The sequence below is a fragment of the Corapipo altera genome, unplaced genomic scaffold (genome assembly GCF_003945725.1).
Source record: "Corapipo altera isolate COAL_440 unplaced genomic scaffold, ASM394572v1 2, whole genome shotgun sequence".
Classification (NCBI taxonomy): Eukaryota; Metazoa; Chordata; class Aves; order Passeriformes; family Pipridae; genus Corapipo; species Corapipo altera.
In genome coordinates, this window is record NW_020884890.1 from 7,307,686 (window position 1) to 7,325,860 (window position 18,175).

The 18,175-nt window shown below is 41.5% G+C and overlaps 1 protein-coding gene across 1 annotated transcript in view; it reads left to right on the top strand.

The window, feature by feature from the left end:
• The first annotated feature begins 385 nt into the window (after nucleotides 1-385).
• The window catches only part of CD109 (CD109 molecule), a 74,346-nt gene continuing 56,556 nt past the window's right edge, over nucleotides 386-18,175 (top strand). The window contains exons 1-3 of the mRNA XM_027645073.1: nucleotides 386-546; nucleotides 873-1,033; nucleotides 15,939-15,967. Coding sequence (XP_027500874.1) covers nucleotides 479-546; nucleotides 873-1,033; nucleotides 15,939-15,967 — 258 coding nt within the window. The 5' untranslated portion in view covers nucleotides 386-478. The remainder of the gene's footprint in view (nucleotides 547-872; nucleotides 1,034-15,938; nucleotides 15,968-18,175) is intronic.

Here is an 18,175-nt window from a genome sequence, read left to right on the forward strand (position 1 = left end):
ACTCGCCTCCGAACTCCAGCCCCACGCCAGTGCGCCTCTGCGGTCTCTCCCAGTAGATTACCGGGCAGCACCCCACATCAGATCGCCGCTCTTCTCGGAGCTGCAGGCAGAAGACATTGCCCTCGGTGTTCCTTTTATAGGGTGTTGTGTTTGTCTGAGAATCCCACCCGTTCCTCAGCTGCATCAGCCCGAGGATGCGGAGAGCGCTGGCCGAAGGAAGGTGAAATGCCCCCGTGGGTATCCCTGTGTACATGGATATATCGCGCCGTCGGGGCACCCCCCCCGCTCCCCCGGGCCTGCCTCGGGAACGCCCCCGCGGGTGCTGCTGCCTTGGAGAGCCTGGCGCTGGGGCAGCGCCGGCCTCTCCCTTCTCTCCCTCCCCCGCCCGCGAAGGCGCCTCCCGCCCGGCCACAGACACAGCCCCGGCCCTGGCCCTGCGCACAGCGGCGGATCCCTCGGGCAGCGTGCACGGAGAGCCATGGCGCGGTGCCGCCGCAATGTCCGCTTCCTCCTCCTCCTCCTCCTCTGCAGCGCCGCGGCAGCCGGGTACGTGGGGCCGGGGGCAGGCGGGGGCGCCGCACCTCCCCTCCTCTCCCGCCCGGCGCGGGGGCTGCGGGGCAGCGAGCGCTTCCCGGGGCTCCCGGCGCCGGGCTGGAGCCGGTCCGGAGAGCTGCAGAGCAGCGCTCCCCGCTCCCCGCCCTGCGCGCCCAGGAGCGCCCAGTGGGTGAGCATCACCTCCAGCCTCCGCAGCGGGGAGCAACGGGAGAGATTTGCAACATGTATCGTATGTCTTTATATGGACGCTGTTACTTTTTTTTGAGACTGTATTTCACTGCTTGCCCTTTCTCCCTCTGCCCGTTTGGACTTTCTAGACCTACGTTCCTTGTGGCAGTTCCCTGGAACATCAGGCCTGGAGCAAACCTGACTGTTGGGGTAGCTCTGCTGCCGGACAGCCCAGCGCAGGTCACCGTAAGGGGAGAAGTGATCAGAGATAACGAGACCATCTTGAGCAGGGAAATGGTCTTTGAGAAAGGTAAGGGAATGGACTTGGTCTGGAAATATTTGATTTGCCTTCTCACGCAAATATTTTGTTGCTCCCAAAATATCTCAACTTCTAAATGGTACTAAAATAGGAACTTTATTTTACCAAGTAAAAGTCGCTATGGGAAAATAAACTCGTACACTGCTGGCTCTGTTTGCAGTTGGGCAACTGTGCTGGATGGCAATTGGTTGTGTGGATGTGCTAACTCATTTTAAACTCTGAAAATAAACAGGAGTAGCAAAGTGGGATGGATGTGGGATTTCTGAGGAGCCAGGAAGTACTCTGGTCAATGTAGTGGGGCCACTGAAAAAGTAGCTGCTTACTTGGTAGCTTGTCAAGGTGCAATGTGGAAGCATGTGTGAGAATGGTAAGGGTGCAACAAACAAGGTAATAAAGCAACTGAAGCTGCTTCTCATGCCCTAAGAATGGGAGGACCTGAGGACAGTAGTGAAGATGAGTGTGTCAGACACCGTTACTTGGAGACTCTGCATTTGAAGAAAGGCAAATTTTTAAGAATCAAGAACTGAATTGTGGACAGACTGGGGATTGAAGAGCAAGCTGATTTGATCTATGCCACCAGGCAGCAGTAGAGGATGTGGTGGCCGTTCTGAATAGCTGAAGAGCTGAGATATCCTGGTCAGTGTTCCCTTTCAGAAAGGTCAGCTGAGAACAGAAGCATAGAGATGTCCTCCTGGAGATTTGTCCTCATGAGAAAGAAAATATTTTATATGGATAGTCCAGCTTTCCCACTGCTCCTAGTATGAGGCAGTATAAATGACATCCAAACTCTAGCTTTTTATCTGTTAAAAGTAGAGAGTCTAGGGGCAGCATGAGGTCCTGAAAAATCTACCCTGCTATAATGCACTTTCTCTATCGCTCGTCTAATTCTTCTATTAATGTTTTATAGTTAATATAAATGCCTTAATTGGAAGTATCACACCTTCATTTCAATGCCTTCATGAAAGCCCACCTCTTTTCACAGCCTGTAGAGAAGACTGAGGCTTTGAGTGTGATGGAGTGCGTTTGACCAGATAAAAATATTTATGGCCCCATGATGCAGAAAAGCATATCTGATCAAAACTCTTCTTGGTATTTCAAATATTCAGAAAAGTTTTCCAGAACTATGCGTTGACAGTTATACAGTTTGGATATTGTTTATCCAGTTATTGTTATCAGGTGTCATGTCCTCCAGCAGCCACTGTAAAAGCATAAACCTGAGGCAAATTTCACTGTGGTGGTATGGCTGATGAAAAAAAAAATCAGTGTTCATTTCTGATTTAAATCAGTTTTATGCACCTAATCTGTTAGTGTCCTAATCTAACACTAACAATTGTGGTGATGTATGCCTAAGGCAATTACTTTAGGAAGAAAAATTTGCTGGCAACTACAATTTGCATGCAGGTAAAACAGACTGTCTGTCATGCCTACAGTCCTAATTCTTAAGTGTCCATAACACATTACCTGCCAATTTTAGATTTGCTTATTCAGAAGTTTAGGCCAAATCTAGGATCTAGACATAGTGGAGGATTCAGCAGTGGATAAAGGAAAATTTTTGTTCTGTGGAGAAAATAACTTTGATGTATTTATTATGCTATTAGTAATGAGCTTGCCATTTTAAATTCACAATTCCTCTTCAAACCTTTCCTGGTAGTATTTTGATATGGAACCAAACAAACCTAAACCAACTAACTTTTTTTGTTTTCTTTTGAAAGAAAAAATTATTAAAAGAAAAATAATTTCCTTTTCTTCTTCTGACTATACTGGCTTTTATTTCCTGCTTCTGTTCTGCTTTAACGTTGAGTTCAGTGAGCCTTGGATGAGTTTCAACCTGTCTGTTGTTGTCCTTTTCAACATTAAAAGGCAGACAAACAACTGGTAATTCCAAGCTTGTGAAAATATGTGGATGTCTCTTGTCGGCTGAGCCTACAGAACAATCCCTGGGAGCTGCTAAAGTCAGAGTGAGCGGTGGGTGATCAGGAACAGGTATGACACTATATCAGACTGGATACAGTGAGGAAAAAGGAGAAATGCTGTAGTGCATTATTAACTTTTAATCTTTCTCCTGTCTTTTAAATATATCTTTGAATTGTCTACGTTTTTTTTACTTGATAAATGGAACAGAAAAAAAAAAGATGTTGAGTAGCTCAGTATACAGTGTATAGTTTGCAAGTCCTCTTGGAAAATTCTTAACATTTAGTATGTGGCCATCAATTTTTTTTAGTCAGGTTACATAATCTGTTAGTCATTTGTTCTCTGTGAACAAATACGTAAGCAAAACTAAGGGCCAGAAGCAAGGGAACTGCCCTCAAACAGAGGATGTAATGTTGAAGGTGTGTATCCAAAAGTGCTACAGGAGTGGATTAGTTCTGACTCAGAGAGAAAGCAAGTTGTCAGAGAGAAGCAAAAGCAGTTTGTCAGTGTAAGATCCTAAAGCTTTAAATTCTTCACTGAAGAACAAAATAATAAGATAAAATATGTAGTGATATTGCTATAGCTGAACTAGACTGAAGGAAGGCAGAAGGAGGAGGTTTTATTAGGCCAGCTGTTGCAGTTGAAGGAAAAAACCCAAGCATATCTCCAGGCACACAAAATCTTTAAATGACATCATTACTGCATATATTAGTGCCCAGAAAATGTTGCTTTATCTGACACTGAACAACCTACCTTGGTTAGGCTGCAAATTCAGTGGCACTGTTGCCTAAGCTGGCAGTATGCTCTGTATTTTTCCTTGCGTGGTGACAGCAAAAACAGGGGATTAACTGCTCTGAAAATCTGATGTGACTGAAAAAGTTTTTATTTTGTTTGAATGGTTTTTTAGGCAGACAGGTCCTCTGGTTCAGTGTGCAAATATTTGTGCTGATGGAACTGAGATGGGTGCAGAGTTGGGAGTTGGATGGTGGAGACAGAGGACAGGCTGAGGACACAGTTTTTATTAGGGATGTTTAATCTTGTAGGCAAAGTTCAGCCAAGTGCCTAAGTGTAAGAGCTATTACATACCAGCCTAGCAAAGTGCTTCTGCAGTTGCTTTTCAGCCTGGTTCTCCAGTAGCAACTCAATATGATACATGTACTAGTCTAAGTTTCTGAATTAGCTCCATAAAAGGATCCTTTGATTGTTGAATTAGAGGTACAGGGTTTTTTTCTTTCGATAATATAACCCTTCCTTTATATAAGAAATATATATGCCTTCTGATGGATGATAAAACATTTACTATTTTAATGTTACTGGAAGGGGAATTTTGGTATCTGAGTGATTCATGGGAAATTGTCCATTAGAGAAAGGCTTTAGTGGTGGAGATTGGTTCACATTATTATTGTGCTTTTTATATAACAAAAGGCAAATGTATTTACTAATAAGTGGTTAGTGGGTATTCTTTGGAGTGAGGGAGAAAGTGCACATGCATTTAAAGAAGTGCTGATATTTTGAACTTGGCTCGGTATTTCAGAATCAAAATGTATTGTATAGCAAGGGAGATTGTTTAGGACCAGTGTTTTGCTACAGAAATTAAGTTAATTATGTTAAATGTAGTGAAAACAGACCAACTGAATGTTTGCAAGCAGGAGGTTACTGCTACAGGTAAACTTTGTGTGAGCAAGCACAACCCCCAAAAAAAAAGTCAGTGCATCATCAGAAGAGAATAGCTTTCCATTGCCTACAGCGGACTCCAGAAAAACACAAAGCACTAACTCAATACGTTTCTGTGCACTGTACCAAGCCTTGACACACTTTCTGTGGAGATGCAGATTAGAAAGATCCTCACTTTGATTGAAAATGACTGCAGAAGATAACAATGGCTTGTGTGCAATTGGAGCTGTTGGGTTTTCTGGGTCAACAACAGCAAAAAACCCCATGATGGGAATAACAGACAGGCAAGTTAAATTTCCAGCATGAATGATTTCGTTTTCAGTGATTTCAGTGAAGGGTGACTCTTGCCGTGCATATTTATCCAGTCATTGATCAATAAAGATGTAGTTTGAACTGGCAAGAGTTGTTGTCTTACAGGGTTTGCTACCCAGACTTTGCTGTGTGTTGTAGTGTTTGAGAAACCTTATGCCTTATTGCGAGAAGTTCTGTAAAGTATTTTCTATGTTCCTGCTAGAATGAATTGGAAAGAGTAAGTAGCATGTAAGTAGGAAAAAAAAATTAGTTTTAAGAAAAGCTTTCATGACACATGACAGTGCGAATGTTTTTAATTCTAAAGAAAAAGATTTAGTTAGAGCTTCTGATATTTAATGTACAATATAATGTATTTAAGGCATGGTGAGTGAGAACTACTTTGTGAACTTACTGAAGAATTTTGTTTACAGTAGCATGCATAGTTTGTAAATTAGTTATATATTTTAACTAATTTGCACTCCTTTTCTGTATTTCTGGAGAGGAGCAAACTTACTTGTTAACAGAGATTATTGAGCTAGAGTGTGGTAAATACTAAACTAGGATTTATGAAACATGATAGTCTGTGAGAACATTTGTCAAGCTCAGACATGTAGTGATACTCCACACAGACAGTGAAAATCTGCTTTTACCAGAAGGCATGTCTTACATATTTAATAATATGGTTCTGATCATGTTAGTATGTGAAACAGTGAAAAACACTAGGAATAGGAAGTTGTAAAGTTACACCTAAATGGAGTGAAATGGCCCAAGAATACCAGTCCCTGTTGTTAATCTTGAGTTGTATCTGTACCTTATGTCAGAATAAAATGACTGAGTTACTGGTGACTATGCTGTCTATGCTGCAAATCTGCAGGGTAAAGGGTTTTGCTGGCAGTTTAGTGGGACATCTTCTGTCTGCCTAATTCTGCATTGGTGCCTTAAATTCCAAAAAGCAAGAGAGGAGGAATTGTGTGATTTTACATCCATAACCTCTGCCTCCAAAAGTATGTGTAGCTGTGCCTCATGAAACATAACTTGTCTAATAGTCAGCATATGCAGATAACCTATGCAAAATCAGAATGAAGAAAAGTTTTTGGGAAGGAGGACAAGGGAGCTAGTAGAGAAGAATGTGCTCTCTTATGGGCTTTCATATTGCTGGAGTACATAAAAGAAAAAAAAGCCCTGTTTTCTGTGTCTGTTGTTGAATCCATCCTGCTAACAGGCCCCTTAAGTTGTTTGCAGAAAAATGGGACTAGTTATCCCATCCAGTACTTGAGCTTTATTTTAGTGCTTGGCTGCTGTTTGAGATTTGAGGGAAAGAGTCCTTCTGTGACTCAAAGCTTACGTGTTTGTGCATGAGGTCTTTCTGGTCATCATGTTCACCAATATTCAGCCAAGGAGGGTGTGGCAGATCAAGTGCCTACAGGCTGTTTGACAGTACTTTCAGAAGGGTGGAATGTAGTAGAAATGATTACAGTGGGGCAACTCTTACAGAGTAGGGAATGTTACGCATTCCAGTGTGGGGTTCCCTGTTGCTACAGTGAACTGGAAGGGCTTTACAGCTGTTAGGAAGAGGAGAAGAGAGAAAAACGAAATAAAGGCTGTGAATTAGGGGGAAAAAAAGTGATGATGATAAACAAAGGAATTGGGAGGTAGGATGCTGTCAGAAACAAGGAAGGAAGCAAAGGGAGAAAGCTCTTGAGGGATGCATACTAAAAGGATAAGTACACATTACCCTAACAGAGCAGAAAGGTAAGAAATAAAGTAACTAAACAGGATCTTCTCACTGGCCAAAAAACAACAGAAAAAAGGAAAACTGTATGTAGTAACTGAAAATGAGATCAGATTACAAAGGCTGAGCTTAAAGAAGTAGCACAGGTAAGAAAGGACAAAATTGGTAAGGCCAAACCATTAGTAAGAAGGAATGTGAAAGATAATAAGACAGGATTTTTAAATATCATATTGGTAACAAGAAGGCTAGCAAAGGATGTGGCTTCCTACTCACTCTGATGAGAAGGGCATTGGTTAATGATGCTGAGAAGCAGTAAGTGTTCAGTCTTCACTAAAAGGATCAACTAACTGTTATGGAAAAGGGTTGAGAATTAAGACAGCAAAAGGGGAGGAACAGTTTAAAGAGTACGATGGTAAAATAGATGTGTAGGCCTGATAAAATTGTCTGTAGAATATTTAGGGAATTGACTGAAATAATTGTAAACATACTAGTTAAATTTTGAGACCATGAGTGAAGAGACAGGCTCTGAAGTATTGAAAACCTGCAAATAGAATGTGTTGCACCATGGGTTGGCAGGGGTTGTAGGTGAAAAGAAGCCAGATATTGTTATAGTTGATGTTTCTAAGGCTTTTCATAGTCTGACATGGCACTCTGACAAGCCAGTTGGGGAAGCAGGGACAGCATGAAATTCTTATTTAATATGTTTGTGGCTGGATGGAAAATAATATGCATCAAGTAGGTCTAAGTGGTTCACTCTCAAACTGGAAATGAGTTGCCCTGAAACTGCATTGTTTAGTATGACTGACAGGAATGAAAAAAGGAGAGTGTTTATTAGATTAGTGAAGTGTCTGGTAAGGTTGCTGGGAGAAAGGATTCGATTTTGAACTCATCTTGGCAATACTAGAAATGATTAGAGGAAGAACTGGAGTGTGCTTCACTAGAGCTAGTGCATGGGTCTGATTTGGTTGAGGAATTAGAGAGTGTATGTTTACTGGATGGGGAACAAGGTGGTGCAGCAGTCCAGCAGAAAACTGGGAATGTGTGTAGGGTGGGTAATGGTTTAAAGGTGAAAGCAGAACGTGAAAGCTTGTAAGTAATACTGTAGTTCTTAAAAAAGAAGGTAAATATTGTACTCAAAGGTATACACAGAAATAATTTCTGTAAGCTATGAGAAAGTATTCTAGTAATCTTCACAGCCTAATTAGGCATCCTGGGGAATGCTGTGCCTGATCTTTGGCACTCCTCATGGAGGCTGTGAACCAACTGGAGAAATTCCAGGGAGAGCAGAGGGAAAGATCAGAGATCTCTCAGGAGGCAAGTTCAAACCTGATGGAAGAAGATGGGCGATCACAGGAGATGAAAATAAATTGTGGAACTCCATGTCCCAGTTATTGGGGATGGAAAATGTGATCTCACAAAGTTGAGACAGAAGTCCATCAAGGACTGGCCCATTATAAAGACACTAGTTTTCGTTTTTCAAGCTCCAAGCCTCAGACTGCATAGCCTGGGAAGAGCACCCAAGGAAGGGTTACTGTGTACTTGTTCGTTTTTTATGCTGTTCAAATGTCTGTCCTTGACCATTGCTGGAGACAGGACCTTAGGCCAAACAGACTTTGTTTTCACTCAGGGAGTCTCTTCTACATTCTGGAAAGCATCTGGGGAGAGATGGGAGGAATTAGGGTTGAGTATCAGAAGTGTGCTATGCACCTATTATGTAGTGTTAGATATATAAAAAGTAGCTTTAAAGAGAAAAAGGTGGGAGCTAAGAATAGATCTCCAGATGGGTCTAGGGTGGTGTCCTGAGCGGTATCTAATTAGGAGGAGATCCAAGCTGAGTTATAGTACCTGCAGAGGCAGCAAGCAGTTGGGAAATTCATGAGTTTCCAGTCCTACACAGTTGACTTCTCTTTTTATGAGACAGTCAGCACTGGCAGCGTTACTGATTTCCATACTTTGCTATGCATGACTACCTGTTTGTGAAGGCAGAGTTGAGATCCTATGAGCAAAGATTGAATAGCAAATGGCAAGAGATGATGCTGGTTCACCTAGATTCACTGTAGTCCAAATAAGTATGTGTGTGGAAAACACGGCCACAGTGACAGACCACTGCTCTAGCTTCCTGCAGGTGCAGATATGAGGTCCAGGTGCTTATTTTGTATGGTTAGGGGTTTATATTGCCTTTATTCACTGATGAAGAAAGTATTTGGTAATGTTTTTATATATTTAAATAACTCTGTGGCCTCAGAAAAGTTATGTGTCTTTGTCATCACAGACTCTGAATGTATTCCAGAAAATAGAAGAAAACCAATATGAAAACAAACCTTCTTCTTCCACTTCCTCTGAGTGTGGAAATTTAAATAGATCTTGAATGATTTATTTGCAGTGAATGAGTTTGAAATGTGACTTGGCTTTGGAATTTTGCTCCACTTAGCAATTGCTGTGATGAGGATGGTATTAATACTGCCAAATATCTGGCATATACAGGCTTAGCCACCTTTTGTCCTAGTATGATTTTCCTGTGTTTTAAGTTGTAATAAAAACTGCAGTTTCTTTAAATTGCCTTAATAGTGACTTTATCTGTGTTTATTTCATGGACATCAGAATGGATAGTAATTATGACTAGTAGTGCCTTGAAAGCAGGATGTGCAGATGCCTATGAGTTTGTGTGTTTGTGTATAGTTACCAAGGGAATGATGACACAACATTTAGTTGTGTAAAAGGCTTAAGTCTGAGACGATTCTGAATTGTCTGTGTAGTTTTATAGACTAGATCTGATGTCAAGAAAGTTTTCGCTGTAGTATTCAAAAATTGTCTTGCTAACAACTGTAAATTTATAATTCACGGCAATATAGTTGTTTTGGTATAGTAGGCAGTGATATCATATGCATGACAAAAAGTCCGTGGGTGGCTCTTAGGTTGCTCACAGGGAAAAAGTTGAGAAGAGGCTGTACTTGAATTTAAGCATCTGCAATGGTAGTGGCTGAATAGCTGTCAGAAGTCTCTGATTAGAGATTATTTACTTTTAGAAATAGGAAGGTGTTTTCTTTTCCTACCCAGTGTTCAATATCTTAGATAAAACAGAGGGTGTTTCAAGTATTGTGTTCTTGCAACTGATTGGTCTTTTATACTCACTGAAAGTGGTAATAATAGTATAGAGTTGGTTGTTATACTTTAGGAGATTGAGTAAAGAATTAAAAATCTGAATTATGCTCTAAGTCTAAAAAGAGCCAGTCTGCAGGAAACATGTTGCTTGCTTGGGGAAGGGATCATGGATGTGCAGGGCAAGAGAAGAGGTGCCCAGCATCAGCAATGACTGTTGGTCTGAGAGGGTGGGAGATGGTGGTTTTCCTCAAGTGCTGATCTGACAGTGCTGATGAGAGAAGAATGGCTGAAGCAGTGAAAGGGACAATAGGGAGGTACCACGACTCCTTTACCATGTGAAGTAGAAAGACATAGGGAATGTCATGGTGAGGGGGCAGAGAAGAGGAAGGACAGTGCCCCTTCTTTTCTTTCCTTCTGGTATGTATCTGTTCTGTCCTGACCATGAGTGTTTCTGGTTGTGCTTTTTATGGTTGGGTTGGGTTTCCCCTATTCTTCTGGTGGTGGAGAAAAGCAGATTGGGGAAAAACCTTTGTATTTAGCTGGAGAAGGGTTTTTTTCCTGGTTTTCAGGAAAATATCCATACACTTCACATTGCAGACTGAAGCTAGAACTTGCTAACAACTGTGGAGTTTGCTAAAACATGGCTTTAATCACAAAAGCGTCTGTGCATGCTGCCTTTCTTCTGTCTTCTAGAGCTGTGGTGCCCTGTTTCCTGACCAGACCCTCAGGTTCTGGTCCAGTTCAGATTATTCCTCCTGCCCTTTTACATCTCTGTCCATAGGCAGCGCTGCTACCCTGCGTCTCTCTCTCGCTTTATAATTTCTGAGTGCTTTTAGCCTCCTTGTTTGAAGACAGTACTGAAAAGGATAAGGGGTGGTGGAAATAAGGAGTAGGGTAGTGACTGGCTGTGGAGGGAAGCGTACGTAGTGCTGGCAGACAGGAAGGGTTTAGGAGGCTTTTTGGAGCAAGTATATACTCTTTGCTACAGGCCTGTCGGCCTCATTTGGCTTTGGATGTCAGCCCACATGCTGACGTCCCCTGGCAATCCCTATTGCATGCGTTTGAGTGTTGTATTGCCCCTCCTTCTACCAACCATGCCAAATTTAGCCATAATTTAACAGCAGTGGCTCACACTATGTATTTTGGGCTATTTGTGTAACTAACCACTGCTAATTTGGGTGCTAGCTTTAGGATGATATCTGAGGAGTATAACACATTTAAGAAAACCATAAACTTAACAGGCCTGCAGGTCTTCTTGTTTGAAGAAAAAGTATTTTTCACTCCCTGGACAGTTTAGACCTTGGTATTTATGCTTCCTCTTTTTTTTTCTTTTTTCTTTAAACAGCAACAAAAAATGTATATTTTGGACAGGAAAAAAAATCCGGAAGAACATTGAGGAACATTATTTTTTATTTCTCTGATGTGAAGTTTTTGAAATAGACTCAGCAGTAGAAAAAACTCTCTTTGCCACTGCAAGGAAAATGCTTTTCTGTAAACATTCCCTAAGCATGGATATGTGAGCACAGCTCTCAGAAGAAAGATGTGGCACCATATCAGTAAATCAGTCTGAAGTGAATCCAGTTATATTTTTTCTGTTCTTGCAAAAGACTAAGAAGGAATGAACATGTAGGTAGAAAAGTTTAAGTGAGAAAGTCTACTTGTAGCAATATATGCCACATGAGCTAGAATATACAGTCAATCCTAAATTGATGTAAATTAGAGACTGAAGTGCTGCTGTACTGATATGTATTGGCACTGTGCCAAGCCATACAGTCATTTTCCTGGAACCTCTGTCCTTTTTTTGGAAGTTGAAACATTTATGTCTAGTCCTAGTGCTAGTGGTGTCAGCTCAAGAAAGGGTATCATAACTTTCTGGGTTTGTATCAGGCCCATGCAAAGGAAAGCATTTAAGATGCCATTGTTTGTGCATCTCTCCATAGGTCTAAAAAACACACGTGTTTCATTCTGTCAAATTTTTTCTATTTGGTTTATTGATAACAATACTATTAGACCATGCCAACAAATGGCAGGGTGAAAAGGTACATTAAAAAGATGACAATTTCTCCCTGATGTCTATACTGGTGACATGTCACTACCACACTGTCTTTGATTCCTCTTCTGCTGGATAACCCTAAATGCCAAGGATTCTGAGGGAAAGGAAACAGGACAGTGTGGTATTTGTTTTCCCTCTATCTCCATGTAGTTTATTGATGCAGTATTTATTGAATGAATACAGTACAAGCTTCAGGAATTCTGTGAAAGAAATGATTTTGCAAGTGATGAGGATATTCTTTTCATGTGACTTCAGTGGGGATTTTTGGTTGTTTGTTTTGTAAGTTTCTTCAAGATTAGTCTGCAACAGTCCACTGAATTTTCCTGCCTCCCCCTGCAGCTAGGTCATGGCTCCCAGCTGGACATTTGCTTTGACTAATTCCTTGCGGTAGCAGGGGCCTGTGCCCTTGCCTGGTCTCTCCACTCTCTAGCCCACTGCAGTTGTGCTGGTTACTCCACTGCTACAGAGGGCAGAGGGGATGAGTCAGGAGGAAGCATTTGGTGGTCTGCAGTGCCTGATGTAGGTGGCTTAACTGTTCTGGGCTCTTTTCTGAACTTACTTCTTCTACCTGGCGTTAGTTACATGTAATCACTGGGAGCTGTATTTAATAACTGAACATATTCCTTGCAGGGATGTGTTGAAGGAGAGTGACAGCTGTTGCCATTTCTGGAGACAGTAGACTTGACTGATCCCATGTGTAAATCATGTGAAGTGTTACACACTGTATGTGGGTAAAAGTGTCCGGCTGCATGATGGCAGAGCTACCAGCAGAGCAGTGCCATGTGCTAACTGTTGGACCTTGGTTAATTCTTTATAAACCTGAAACTACTATATGATTAAATATAACTGTAATTCATCAAGTGAACAGAAAAATGCGGTGAATTTCTGCCATTCAGCATTAGCATAAAGGAAACATTTTGCCTATGGCTCTTGCCTGAGCACATCTGAGGCCATCCCTAGGCATGGTTGGGCAGAGCTCAGGGAGTTGACTACAGCTTGGTAGTCTCTGAGAACATGGGAAAATCCTGCATGACAGAGAAATTCACTGCAGCGCTGAAGAATTTCAGATCTGCCCAGGCTGCTCAGTTCCTAACAAAATAGGTGCGCAGTGACATGAACTGGAAGATTACCTCATGCCAAACAGCCTCTTTTGTGATCTCCACTGGCTGGGAATTAGTGCTCTGGGCTTTCTCAGCAGTCAGGGAGGCTATAGCTCCCTACCGCTGATTCAGAAGGTAAACACTTTCTGAGTTGCACAAAGGAAAAGTAACTGTGATATAAATCTCCTTCCTCCCCAACTCTTTCCCCACCTGCGTCATGTCTGTATCTGGCTCCGACCTGATGTTAGGTCTCCCAGGCCCAGGAACACGAAAGAAACTCTGCCTGCAGATTCCCGTCTTTTGCATTCTAGTTGTTCTCAAAACAGGTGGAGGCAAGCAGGCACTGCCCTGATGAGAAAGGCTGTGAAGTACCCGCCCTGTTACCTGAAAGGTTGCTTTGCAGGCTGGTAGATGCTGCACAGGATGATGTGCAGCAGTCCCCTTCTGCTCTGCCCTTGTGCTGCATGAGTACTACTGTGTTTGCATTGGCATGGGTAAAGATGGAAATAGAAACTCCGTGGTGTGGGCTATGGTATGAGTATCAGATTTGTGCTTTGTGTCTCCCAGTGTACTGAAGTCACTGCTGTAGCCATTGCTATAATTAGCTGTGTGGGTTGGATTTAAGATAGTGCAGCAGTACTTAACCATGTGCGTATCCATTCAGACATGTTGTTAAAGGTTTCTGGTCCTTGCTAATAACCACTTATCAGCAGTGACAAAGGTTATTTTTTTTCTCTGGTGGCACAGTGTTATGGGTTGTGGTTGTATAAACCTCGGCTTCAGCACAGCCTTATTTCACAGAGGGACAGAAACTAGAGAAGGGTAAAGCTTTTAGTGTACAACTGAGAGAAATTTTAGGAGGTAACTTTGTACCATGTCTGTTGTTGCTAGTTGCCCTACATCTTGCTCCCTTTACAGTGAAATATAATCCCCTAAAAGTAATTTTTCCTAGTTAACAGTAACTCCCTTTCTCCTAAGTTAGGAAGACATAATTTTCCTTTAGCTAAAATGATGTCTCTCTGGGGTTTTTTGGGTAGGTTTTGGGAGTAAATATATCAGTGATTCCAGAGTTTACATTGCCTACAGATCAGGTATTCTGCAGAATTTTGTAATTCTTCTCCTGGAACTGACGGTTGTCCTGTAGTCCTGTGTGCCAAGCAAGCTTGGCCAAGTGTGGAGCTCCCTGCCACTGTGCAACGGGGCAGTTTGCCCTCTCCACAGGCTACTGAAAAAAGTGTGTATTTTGCCGGAGACTCCTGTCTGGAAAACCTCAAGGGCCAGTGAGCTTGCTCAGAGTCAAGGACTACATGGGTTGGTTCTCAAGGGAAGAGGGGAATGGGATGGTAGGAAAAAAACCATAGCTTTAACAGCCGCTTAAACATGTTGTGGAAAGAACTTTGTTCCTTAGGGCCCAGTACTGCCCATCCCTGTTAAGCTTTTGAATACCAGAATGAGGTACTGGAGTGTGCTACCCACAAACTTCATTTGTGGGATGTAAGTCATTTGGTTTAACCCAGGTTATAATTTGAATAGATGATACATGCTGGACAGCACTTTTCCTTTAGTGCTCTGGCATCATCCAAGACAACCTGTGTTCGGTTCATTGAGACTTCCTTCTGTTTGTTACCGTCAAAGGAAAGAATTCATTGACTTTTAAAATTAACATTTTTTGAAGTTCAGAGGTCAAGTGATTGCTTCATCTTGGAATGCTTTTATGTCCAGGATCAAGAAGGACATAAGTAAACAAATTAAAATTTTTTTTTATTTGCTTACTCCATGAAACAATTGAGTGAAAGACAGGTATAAACCCATTGCATTTTAGGAGGTAAAAAAAGGTCTAACTGAGTGGAATCAGCAGGAGAAAATATGAGTCATCGTGAGTCAGCAGTGTGCCCAGGCAGCCAAAAGGGGGAACCCCATCCTTGAGGTGTGCATCAAGCACAGCATTACCAGCCGATCAAGAAAGCCGATTATGCCACTGCATTCAGTGTTGGTGCTGCCTCACCTGGAATACCATGTGCAGTTATGGGCCCTGCTGTTTAAGAAGGATGTGAAGATTCTTGAATGCATCCAGAGGAGGGCAGAAAAGTTGGTGACAGGGCTGGAAGGCATGTCCTGTCAGGAGCAGCTACAGACTTTGCGTTTGTCAAGTTTGGCTGAGGGTTTCTCTTACATGTAATGGAGTTGCAGAATCAACTTCTTAGCAGAAGCAGAGGGCAGTGGTACCTGAGAGGGAAGTGATTCTCAAGGACAACAGTGCCAAACCATATCCTCCTTATTCATGTAGCTCCCAGCTGGGACACTGTCGGTACCCTCAGAACATTATATAAGTGGAGCACTGCATTTTAGTTTTTCTGGGCTGTTCTGCTCTGACTGGTTCTTTTAGGAGATTTGTGATGGTAGTGATTGTTAGGGAGTTGTTGAATCTGGTAGCTTCATGGTTGGGGGATAGTGTCTCTGACTAGGTTATTGGGGTTTCCCCCTGCTGGTGTGCCTCTGGGCTTGTGGTGATGCATGTGTGATGGGCTGAGTGCTCCCTTGGCATGGGGATGGCTGTTACTTGCATTCCACGTCTGCTGTCTTTCCTTTGTGCTCCTTCATATGTCTGTGGAGATGAGCTGCTTATCCTGTGATCTAATAGTGGCCGACTGTGGCCCTAAGAGGACTTAGGAGGAATAACTGCGAGGAATGGGATATTCGGTGAAGTATAAGCACAGTATGTCAATACTGACTAATGCAGCAGTTGCTCCAGGCTATATATTTTTTAAGTTCATGTCAAGACAATGTTTGGCAGCAATTAGTGGGCCGATAAATGTGTTTATGCTGGCCAGCCAGTCACAGCCATTGGCTGGATGGTCCATGTGCCTGAGCTCCAGAGCTGCATGAGGGGAATTCGTTTGTCCAACAGGTATTATGGGCAGTGAAGTGGGGAGGAGCACTGCTCATCTAAGATAATGTTGATGTTTTGGTAAGTTTCTGTTAATTAATCTTACAGATTTCTGACAGTGTGATATTTCTTCCTTTTTTATTCAGATTCCTTTGGGACTCTTGTTCTTCCAGTAGTAAGTATTTCTTTCCCTTCCTTCTTCCTCATAAAATGTTGACTCTCTGTAAATTACCATCAGTTGGTGTTGATGAGATGATATATTTTGCATGTGATCCCAGCTATTTTCACAGTCTCAGATGAGTGTATTTACTGACCAATAAGCCGAGGAGTTTTCAGGTCAAATGCTCTGCTGCTTGTTAGAAGTAATTATAGGATCTAGGAGCTGATTTCCAGTATCAACAGGAACTATCATAAAATTTGAACACAGAAATTTGCTTTGTGGCTTTTTTGACTGGCTGATACCTACATCAATATTTTAGACACACCATGAGGGCTAATTAGAGCTGAAAGAATTGTACAAAGTAATAACTAAGAAACACTAAAATAAAAATATTTATATGCAGTCTTTGTAAGGATTTGGAAATGCACATTCATTGAAAAGTACATATAAAGCAACAAAATTGTATCTTGAATTGTGAGTCATATATGAATCCCAAATTTATAATCCTGGATGTTCATCTTGAAAACCCAATCTAGAGAACTGGGTATTTATATCAGAAAAAAAAGATTTGCCAATGTCATCCATAAGTCTGAGTATCCCTAAATCCAGTGGGTTTAAATTCTGATCTCAAATAAACTGTGGGTCTGATTAAATAATCTGGAAATGTTTGGTAGATGGATAATCAATGACAGTGATCAGCTCAACATTATGAAGATTACTAGGCTGAAATACATCTGTATGAACTATACTTTAGCAAACATAGAAAAATGTGTTCATAGAAAAAGAGGAAAAAAAATGAAATTAACAGGTTCCTTAATAAAATCTGGCCAGGTCTTAAAGTGTTCAAGCACCTAAAATTAGGCGGGGTAGATTCCTCCCTCTCTCGATGCTATCTGAAATGTCTCATTTTTTAATAGCAAGGTTTTTTTTCATTTGTGTAGCCACAGTACACTTATGTTTTGTCCAAAGTGTAATTTGCTAGCAGAAGGTGGGTAATGAGTTTTTGGATTCAGCCTCATCTTTTCCAGAGGAAACAGTAGCTGCCTTGTCTGAGGTGTTTGTAATGGTGGCTGGTGCAGTCAGGAGAAGTACGTGAGATGGCCCTTTTCTCTCTTGTGTTAGGAGTGCCAAAAGGGGGATAGTAATACCATTCATTTGGTGATGTTTTGACTAAGATAAAATATTTTCACAGCAAGTTTCTACTACTTAGTGTTAAAAGCTGCCTTGATCATATTTTGGTTGAGAAACAACCCTTTAGAGAAGGGTTGGTGGGGCTGAGGTAGTTACTATTATTGTAGCAATGACCTTCTGGAAGTGTTGTATTAGTGTAGTTTCTGTTAGCATAGATGTATGAAACAGAAGGTGGGTTATGTTGCACCTCAGCTGTCCTGATACACTCCCATGGCGATGTAAACTTCATTGTCTCTGACTATTACATTAAGAAAGGTACAACAGGCAATTTTGTTACCATGTTATGGGAAGGAAAGATCTTTTGAAATATAAAAAGTATAAAAATCTAGGGAGCAACCCATGCTATCTATCATTATTCATGATAGGAAAGAGGTACAGGAAAATATATGAGGTCTCTGAATGCCATTTACAGACTTTTAAAGAAGTCAAAACCAGTATTTGCAAGCATGCTAAAATGATGCTTTAAGAGTATGATTTACTGCTATGATGAGCCAAAGCAAGCTTATTTTCTCCCATTTTGATTTTGAATGGTTATAATGTGTCCTGGACTTCTTGTAGAGAATTCTATCTGCTTTTTTTGGGAATACAGGTTCTTTAATAAATAGCAATGTTCATAAATACATTAGTTTTGAGGTAATATTTGACAGATGCAGTAGGTAAGGCTGTTCCTCCTATTTAAGATATTGCAGAATACTTGGCCTGGAACTTGGAGTGTGTTGAAATATGTGAATCATATGTTCTTGGCAATGTGTGCACAAAAAACCTTCAGCTGAAGAAAATGCAGGATCTATTTCGGTGTGGAACTTTGCACATAAAATTTAGTTACATAAGTCCAGATTTTAAAGGGGGAATATCTTCTTCCTGTGTCATCATGTGCCTGTTCATGGGTAAAACCAGCCTGTTTATTTTTCCCCTTCCTGATTCTTTTCCTGGCTTGTTTTTAAAAACAGAAAGTCAACAGAAGGGGATGGAATTATAGTTGATTCCTCTTTATAGGTAAACACAAAGAGAAGAAAATATATTTGATACAGA